The 9,001-nt window shown below is 59.8% G+C and overlaps 1 protein-coding gene across 2 annotated transcripts in view; it reads left to right on the top strand.

The window, feature by feature from the left end:
• CAPN1 (calpain 1) overlaps positions 1 to 4,779 on the top strand; it is a 23,286-nt gene extending 18,507 nt beyond the window's left edge. The window contains exons 14-22 of one of the 2 annotated variants that reach the window (XM_007462012.1): positions 81 to 120; positions 697 to 762; positions 849 to 906; positions 1,697 to 1,761; positions 2,161 to 2,229; positions 2,486 to 2,564; positions 3,187 to 3,303; positions 3,577 to 3,635; positions 4,003 to 4,779. In XM_007462012.1, coding sequence (XP_007462074.1) covers positions 81 to 120; positions 697 to 762; positions 849 to 906; positions 1,697 to 1,761; positions 2,161 to 2,229; positions 2,486 to 2,564; positions 3,187 to 3,303; positions 3,577 to 3,635; positions 4,003 to 4,029 — 580 coding nt within the window. In that variant the 3' untranslated portion in view covers positions 4,030 to 4,779. The remainder of the gene's footprint in view (positions 1 to 80; positions 121 to 696; positions 763 to 848; positions 907 to 1,696; positions 1,762 to 2,160; positions 2,230 to 2,485; positions 2,565 to 3,186; positions 3,304 to 3,576; positions 3,636 to 4,002) is intronic. The other variant, XM_007462011.1, reaches the window with a different exon arrangement.
• Positions 4,780 to 9,001: the final 4,222 nt, after the last annotated feature.

The raw sequence follows: 9,001 nt of genomic DNA, 5'->3' as shown, positions 1-9,001 counted from the left end.
CCCCCCTCCCCGCGCCCCCCCACGCCCCTCCTGCCCCCCGCCCACTGCTGACTGGCCCCCTGTCTCCCCACCCTCTGCAGAGAGCTGGACGACCAGATCCAGGCCAATCTCCCTGACGAGGTACGTGCCCTGCCCCCACCAGCCACCCTCCTCCTCTCCCTCACCCTGGATGTCCTGTGTCCTGGGCTCCGGCTGGCAGCACAGAGCCCCTCCTGGCAGGAGCCGTAAGAGTAATACCAATTCCTCATTTGCCCAGGACTTTACAGTTTGCAAAGGACTTTGTGATAATAATGGCACAGGGTCCCTGGGTTCTTGCTCTCTGCTGGGTCTGTGCTGAGCTCTTTACCTGGGTCACCCCGTTTCCTCCATAACAGCTGTGTCAGGGTGCTGTCACTACCCTCTCAGTGGGAAACTCAAGTTCAGAGAGGTTAAGGAACTTGCCCAAGGTCGTGCAGCAGGGAATCAAAGCCTCACTATTCATCATTGAGCTGACCTTCACCCTCCACATTTAGGCCACAGAGGCCTGGACAGGGATAGAGTAGGGGCCAGGTTCCCATTTTACAGATGAGAAGAGTGAGGCTCAGAGGTGAAGTGACACATAGCTGATGAGTGGTCCCAGCCCTCCCTCCAGCAGCTGCCCATGCAGGGGCCAGGCTGGGGTGCCCCTGACCTGCTCTCCCCCGCTTCTCCATCCAGCAAGTGCTCTCAGAAGAGGAGATTGATGAGAACTTCAAATCCCTCTTCAGACAACTGGCGGGGGAGGTAGGCTGGGCGTGGTGGACGGGTGCTCGGGGACACCGAGGGGCAGCCTTTCCCCGGAGTGGGTGCCATCCTCACTCTTCCCCCAGGACATGGAGATCAGCGTCAAGGAGCTGCAGACCATCCTCAACAGGATCATCGGCAAACGTGAGCGTCCCTGAGTGGCTGCTCTCCACCCCGTGTCCTGCTTCCCAAGCCCCCTCCCCCCCCACCTCCATTCCTCCAAACTCCAGAATCTAGCCTTCTGCTCCCACCCTGGGCTGAACCCAACCCCTTGGTCTCGGTGGGTGGGGCACCCTCCACCACCTTTCTGAGCCCTGCTCACCCACTTTTTCCTCCCAAACTCCTCATGCCGTCTTGCTGTTCTCCGTGCCTGAGTGCTGTGCCTGGTGTAATTAGAAGCTTAGCCGGCTGACAGCACCTTAGGGCCAGTGTGTGGGCGCCCCTTCCTCCCAGAAGCCAGGTGGCCGGCTTCACTCCCCAATGTGCAAAACTGAAGGCAACCGCCCTTCAACCTTCCCTTTGCCCCCGCCTCTGACCTCTCACCTCCGACCTCTGTCCATGCTGTTCCCTCAGCCCAGAACCCCTCTCCTGCTCTTCTCACCCTTCGGGGCCTGCAGCAAACCCCACCCCTGCCGTGACCACCTATGCTGCATGTTTCTACTGTGTTTCTTTCACTTATACTTAGCACTGTTCCTTTTCACTCGGGTCTAATGGTGGTGTTGACATACCTGTTGGGACACCGGCTTGACTGCTAAAATACCTTAAACTCTTTTTTCTGATGATGGAAACAATCCTACATACCTACTAGCCTAGATTTTACACACCAGGGGACAGGAATGGTGCCTCCCGGACCCTTGTCCCACCAGTGTGCCCAGCACGGGGCAGGCCCAGGAAGCTGGCTGGGTTGAGGTGTTGGGACTGGTTTTTCTTGCAGACAAAGACCTGCGGACCAAGGGCTTCAGCCTGGAGTCCTGCCGCAGCATGGTGAACCTCATGGACGTATCCTCCCTTTGCTTTTGCCTCCTGAGCCGGCCTTTGGGGTGGGATGTAAGCATGGGGAGAGCCCTGGGTGACCCATCCCAGGAGCAGCGCAGAGAAAGGGACAAGTGTGGACAGACCAGTTCCTTCCTGGCATCTTCCCATTGATCGGGGTGGGGCGGGGACCGAGGCACAGGCCTGTGTTGAGTGAGAGGCGGGCAGGGCCTCGTCTGCAGGTAACCCTGAGGCTGGTGCTCTGTTTGCGCCCCTCCCAGCCACCCTGTTTCAGGCCTGGCCCCAGGCAGCTGTCTGCGGGCTTCTGCCCCTTCTCCCCTCCCGCTCCTGGTCTTGCTCTCCCCGGTGCTCACTCACCCAGTGCCTGGTTTAAGCTGTGGAGTTTTCTTCTTAATGGCCGCCCAGCGTGACGGCAACGGGAAGCTGGGCCTGGTGGAGTTCAACATCCTGTGGAACCGCATCCGGAATTACCTGGTAGGTGGTCCCTGCTGGCAGCACCCTCCCCTCCTGTGCAGCCTCAGTCACAGCGGGCGGCGGGCTCCGGCTCCCAGACCAGCTGTGTGGACTAGGCCCTTGCCCTGAGTCTGCCTCTCCGAGCCCAGGTATCCCAGTGGCTGACCCCCTTCGGGCCTCTCCCCTCCACCCTCGTCAGCCCTCCACCCTGGGCAGACGGGAAGGGCTGGATGCTCGCCAAGCCCTCACCCTCTGCCCCCCACCCCCACCCCCCCAGTCAATTTTCCGGAAGTTTGACCTGGACAAGTCGGGCAGCATGAGTGCCTACGAGATGCGGATGGCCATCGAGTCTGCAGGTGAGGCCTGAGGGCTGGTGGCACTCGTGGAGCCCCAGGGAGATGGCCCTGGCTCACTTCTCTGACAGCTACCCGGGGCGGCGGCCCACCCACTAGCCCTGGTCCCTGGGGGGGTGAGGGCGGTGGCGCGGAAGCAGTAACAGCGTCTGCTGCCTTTTTCTCCTGGTGACTGAGCCACGCACTTTATCAGCATTGCCTTTTGTTCTGACTGCAGCCTGATGAGGATAGGGTCTTTTATTATCCCATTGAGCAGAGAAAAGTGCAGCTCAGAGAGGGGTAGTGACTGGCCTGAGGCCACACAGCCAGGGAGGAGTGGAGCTGGCCTCCAGAGCTTCCAAAGGGAGCAGTGCAGGGCTCATCCTCAGGCCCATGTCAGGATGAGGCCAGGGCATTCAGAACAAATGAAACTGGACCCTGGGCCCTGATGGCCAGCACCTGCTTCCCTGGGGCAGTCTGGGTCCTCAAGCTCCCCCTGGACCAGCACTTGCCCAGCTCCCGGCCCTGCCCAGGAGGTCTTCATGCCCCCCAGCCCTGGGGCTCACCCTGCCCAGCCTCAGTCCCCCTCTCCGCCCTCTCTGGCCCGGCTGCACCTCCCTGGCCCTCACCTGCTCTCCTGCGCCAGGCTTCAAGCTCAACAAGAAGCTGTACGAGCTCATCATCACCCGCTACTCGGAACCCGACCTGGCTGTGGATTTTGACAACTTCGTGTGCTGCTTAGTGCGGCTGGAGACCATGTTCCGTGAGTGTCCCCGTCGGCTTCCCCCTCCAGCTCAGTCCCCAACTCATCCCCAGCGAGGGTCTCGGGGAGATGGGGTCCAGGCAGGCTGAGTGCCAGGCGACACGGAGTTGGGTGGGAACTCTGGAGGGGGCTCTGCTCCCCAGCTGTGAGGGTGAGAGAGCTTGCGGCGCTGTGGGGAGGTGGGGGTGAGGCAGGAGGTGGGGCCTGGTCCTGGCCCTGCCTGAAGGTCCCACTGAGTTCTCAGGCCCATGTCATTATTTCTTGAACACACAGGGTTTTTCAAGACTCTGGACACGGATCTGGATGGAGTCGTGACCTTTGACTTGTTTAAGGTGGGGCTGTCCTCCGGTCCGGTTGGGGAAGGTGCTCAGGGGCAGTGTTTTCTTACCCTCCTGGGCTGGAGGCTGCGGCCTCAGCTCCAGCCCTAAGCCCGGCCACTTGGGTCCTGCAAGGACACGCTTGGGTGTCTGGGTCCTGGGAAGGATGGGCCAGACCCCTGGAGGCCTGTACAGGAGCCAGCAGCCTGGGCTCCCAGGGGTCGAGGAGGTAAGAGAGTGCCCCGCCCCCTCCCCGGGAGGGTCCCTCTCCCACCTGCCCTCAGAGGGGTGAGGAGATGGCGACTCGTGAGCCATGGAGCTGGGAGGCCGGACTTGGGGTTTCTGCCCTGGCTGACCCCTCTCTCCGCCCTCTGCCTGGCAGTGGTTACAGCTGACCATGTTCGCATGAGGGGCTCTTGCACGAGCCCCTTGCTGTGCTTCTCTGCCCTCCTCGTCGGCCGGGCCGTGCCTTCCTGCCACGCCACACCAGGCCACGCCACACCAGGCCCCGCCAGCTGCAAGTGCCTTCCTTGGAGCAAGAGGCGGCCTCGTCCTCCTCGTCCTCACTTCCCGGCCACCCCGGTTCATTTGTTCTGGGCAGAGCTGTGCGGCCCTCCCTGCCTCCACTGGCCACGGGCTCAGATGGACTCCCCCAGCCCCTCTGGTTGCCAAACCGGGAAGGCAGCTTTTGCTAGTTCCTGCCTCAGCATGGGGCCCCATGGGGAGCTGAGGGCCCCAGGCCTCTGGACATCCTGATGTGTCCCCTCCCCTCCCTCCACAGGCCACCCATTCCATCCCCAAGCCCACCACGCCCCAGCTGCAGCCTTTAAACTATAACCACTAGCTCTGCACAGCCTGCCGTCTAGCCGTGCGGAGCGCCCTCCCAGCTGGGGCGTCCTCCGCAGGGCTGGGAATGAATGCCTATTCCTTCCTGTGCCGAAGCCAGTGCCCCCCTCTGCCCCACATGCCCCCCAGCCCTGTCCCCACTTGCCGACCAGGAGCGGCCTGGCCTGCGGGGTGGTCAGGCCTTCCCTCCCTCCCTCCCTCCTTTTTTATATTGGTGATTTTAAAGGGGCCTCTGTGGGGACTGATGTACCACCTATGGGGGTGCCAGAGGCACTTGGGCATGAGGTGGGGCAGTCTCATCTTTCCATGCAGAGAAAACCCCAAATAATAAAGGAAAGGGCCCCACCTTTGACTCTGGAGTGTGTTTCTGTCTAAACCTGCTGCCCAGGAGGGCACAGCAAGCCTTGTCCTGCAGGGACTCTGCTCAGGGCCTCACACCCGCCCCTGCCCTGCCCTCCATCCCCTTCCCAATCGCCCTGGAGGCTCGCACCTCTGCTGGAGTCCTGGGCATCTGGGAGGGGAGGATGGGGTCCCCCCTGCAGGGACAGGGCCATACTGCTGAGGTCCCACATGGCCCTGCTCGTCCTACATGCCCCCCTCCTCTAAGCCCTGACCCCTTCTTTCCCCACACACTCTGCCCGTGCAGCTCTGGCTCAAACCCAAACCCCTACTTAGCGCAAACCTGACCCCCAGGAAGCTCCCCAGAACACAGAGCCTCCGGTGGGGGAGGGGAGTTGCCCCTGTGACCCAGACACCTGCAGCTTATATGAGCTGCTCCAGCCCCTCTGGGATCCCAGCTCTTCTTACCAGAGATAAGACAAAGAGTAGGTTGAGGTGGGGGTAGAGGGGCTGGGACAGCGTGGGGAGGGGTGAGCCGCAAACCAGGGCAGCGTCTGCAGAGCAAAGACTGAAGGAGCCCAGCTGGGGGGTGGGGGCTGCCCTTGGCCACCAGGAGCCCCAGGTGGAGCCCTGAGTGGCAGACTGTCGGGCACAGGGCCTGGAATCTGCATTTTGCCTTTGGGAGTCCCTGGGCAAGTCCTGCTAGGCCTCAGCATCCTCATCAGTAAGAGGAGTGATCCATCACTTCCTGGAATCCTGGGCTGGTTTGTGAGAGGGGCCAGGTGGAGGGGCGGGGAGCCTGGTGCACCAGGCCCCACCCGCTTAGCTCTCTGTATTGGGTTTCCTTTGATGAGAGGTTGGAACACTGTGGGTCTGGATGAGCGGAGACCCTGCCCCCTCCCACACCCCCAGCCTGAGAGTACCTGGGATGGGGGCAGGGAGAGCAGGGCTTCCTCTTGGTTGCCCTATTTGGGCATTTTTCAAGGACTTTTTTCCAAGTGTCTCCTATGCAGCCTCTGATTTCCAGGGAAGTGGGGGAGGGGCAAGCAGCTGTAATCACTGGCACCCCCTTATGTGACCTCCAAGCATTTAAGGCTCCGGCGTCAAGGGAGCCCAGGGACAGGACTGGGTCCCATGTGCTGAGGCTGGAATTGCGCGCTTTTTTTTTTGGCCGCATCACTCGGCTTGTGGGATCCTAGCTCCCCGACCAAGGATCGAACCCGCGTCTCCCGCATTGGAGGCACAGAGTCTCAGCCTCTAGACTGCCAGAGAAGTCCCCTGGAATTGGGCTCTTGAAGATGCCTCAGAGTGGCCTCCAGAGAAAAGGGGAGGGTGACGATGGTGCCACATTTACTGCTGGGGTCCCCCCTGCGAGGGCCATGGGCAGGGGGCTGAGCCTGCAGATCTGGGCAGTGGGATGTGAGGCGGCCCTCTGGGACCCCTCGCTTTTCTAACTCGGAGGTGAGAGGCTGGGAGAAATGAGGAGAAAGGGCCCTGCAGGAGGGAGAGCCCTGCAGACCTGGGGACACCCGAGGCCTCCTGTGAGGTGTAACCCGACCCCTCTGAGTTGCTGGACGCAGGCATCTGAGGTCCTAACCCTGGCCTGTTCCTCCACCTCTCAGGGCCCCGTCCCAGCCCCTTTACATAAGGCTCCGAGGCTGGGCCTCAGGTCAGGCCCGTGGCCATGGCCTTCACAGACCCGCTGGATGCCCTGGGTGGCATGGGTGGCTTCCAGCTGGTCTACACGGCCCTGCTGCTGCCGCCCTGCAGCCTGCTGGCCTGCCACAGCTGAACTTCACGGCCGCTGTGCCCCGCCACTACTGCCAAAGGCCCGCCAACCATACTGCGGCCACTGTCAATGGCTCGGGGGCCTGGCTGAGGGCCACCGTAACCCTGAACCTGCTTGGGGCCCCCCGAGCCATGCCGGCACTTCATGCAGCCTCAGTGGGCCCTCCTGGGCCCCAACACCTCCGTCCACGGGGCGGCCACCAAGGGCCGCAAGGACGACTCGGTCTACGACCGCAGTGTTTTCCCGTCCACCGTGGTGATGGAGGTCGGGGTGGGGGGGCGTGGGGGGGGCCGTGGGGCTGCTGCCCGAGGCCGAGGCTAGAGCATCCCTCCCTTCCCTGTGGTGGGATCTGGTGTGTGGGGCCCGCGCCCTCTGAGACCTGGCTCAGTCCGTCTACATGACCGGGGTGCTGGTGGGCGCCGCAGTGTTTGGCAGCCTTGCAGACAGGTGAGCCTTTGGGGACGAGGGTCCCAGCCTCCCGCGCCTCTTCATTAACTTTTCTTTATTAAAGTTTGTGTATTGGGCTTCCCTGGTGGCGCAGTGGTTGAGAGTCCGCCTGCCGATGCAGGGGACACGGGTTCATGCCCCGGCCCGGGAAGATCCCACATGCCGCGGAGCGGCTGGGCCAAAAAAAAAGTTTGTGTATTTTAAAACAGATAATACATACAATACATTCACAAGGTTCAAAGTTCCTGAAGGTACAAGCGGGTATGCAAGGAAGCGTTCTCCCCTCTGCCCCACACTCCAGTAATTTCTACAGGGCAGCCTGGTTTCCATGTATCTTACAGAGATTTTTTATGATTTTATACAATCTAGGTGAACATGTACATGAGCTCCATCCCCCTTTTCTATACAGATGCCGACACACCCATGCATGGTTTTGTATCTGGCTTTTACCTCAGTCGTGGCCTCTGCGTATTCCTTCAGAAAAAGCTCTCCTGTCCTCCCTGCATCCGGGCTGCATCCCACTGCGCAGATGAGCCACAGCTGACCAAAAGGGCCCCTGAGGGGGGCTTCCCAGGTGGCGCAGTGGTTGAGAGTCTGCCTGCCGATGCAGGGGACACGGGTTCGTGCCCTGGTCCGGCGTGTGAAGAGGCAGGGATGTGGCTTTGCTGTGGGCCCTTGGCAGAGGAGGGGAGAGGAGGAGGGGACAGAAAGTGAGAGTCTGGGACCTCCCTGTGTGAGCTTGTCATCCTCATCTTAGCCCTTCTCTGCTGCCCTAGGAGTCCAGGTCACCAAATTGTTGGGGAAGAAGACCAGAGGCTTGGGAGGGTTTTTTTGTTGTTGTTGTTTTTTTAAGAGGTATATTCCTTTTTAAAAAAAAAAAAAAATTTATTTATTTGGTTGCACCAGGGCTTAGTTGCGGCACGCGGGCTCCTCAGCTGTGGCATGCGAACTCTTAGTTGCGGCATGCATGCAGGATCTAGTTCCCTGACCAGGGATCGAACCCAGGCCCTCTGAGTTTTAACCAGGGAAGTCCCTTGGGAGGCTTTAAAAGGAAGGGAGTCAGTGTTCATTCAGGAGACGTCAAGGCAGGGAAACATGGATAACTTGATTGTATTTTCAGTGACGTGACAAAGTTTCTTCAGTGATGGATTTCCTTCCCCAAATGCTGGTCTCCACACCGGACTGGAAGCCCCGACAGGGCTGTGTGCCCAGAACACAGTAGAATATTTACATGGCAGCGTGCAGGAGCAAATTAAAGGACAAATGAACTCGTGAAGGTAAGGAAGGCAGGGAGGCATCTACACTTGAGAGAAGAAAGAAGGGGGAAGAAGACAGAGCAACACCAGGCAGAGTGGGGAGGACAGAGGTGAAGGAGCCGTGTCAGGGAAGCTGAGACAAGAGCAACCATCCAGAAGGGAATGGCCAGTGGAGGACAAGCGTGGGCGAGAAGACAGTGCATGCAGTGACCATGATGTCCAGGTGGGGTCAGGAGACCAGTGAAGCAGAACTGGTCCCTCCAAGGTCAGATTATCTACTCTCAAGCTTAACAACTCCAAGCCAAAGGGAGCCCACATCACACTGTCTCCCCTGCGGTGTTAAGGGCCATGAGATTTTTACCTGAGTTTGTTCAGCATCGTATTGGGGGCCTTGCCTCTCATGTCCACCTGGGAGGAGCTGGAGTGGTGAAATCAGACCTGCATTCTCCCTTGACGTCCCCCGGCCTGCCTAGGGCCAACAAGAATTACTGTCACCTTTTCTAGAAGTCTCTTCTCTTTTGCTCCATCTCCACTGACTCACACAGCCGGGGATGGCTGGGAGGGATGGTAGGAGTTTCTCAGTAAGTGGTTTGGGAGCAGATGCTGGGCCCCGCTAGGAGAGAACCCACTGCCACATTCTTTTTTTTTTTTTTTTTTTTCAGTTATACATATACATGTATCTATTCTTTTTCAAATTCTTTTCC

This window comes from Lipotes vexillifer, unplaced genomic scaffold (genome assembly GCF_000442215.2).
Source record: "Lipotes vexillifer unplaced genomic scaffold, Lipotes_vexillifer_v1.1 scaffold1129, whole genome shotgun sequence".
Classification (NCBI taxonomy): Eukaryota; Metazoa; Chordata; class Mammalia; order Artiodactyla; family Lipotidae; genus Lipotes; species Lipotes vexillifer.
The sequence above is the reverse complement of the archived record's forward strand: the minus strand, read 5'-3'. Positions and strand labels throughout refer to the sequence as shown.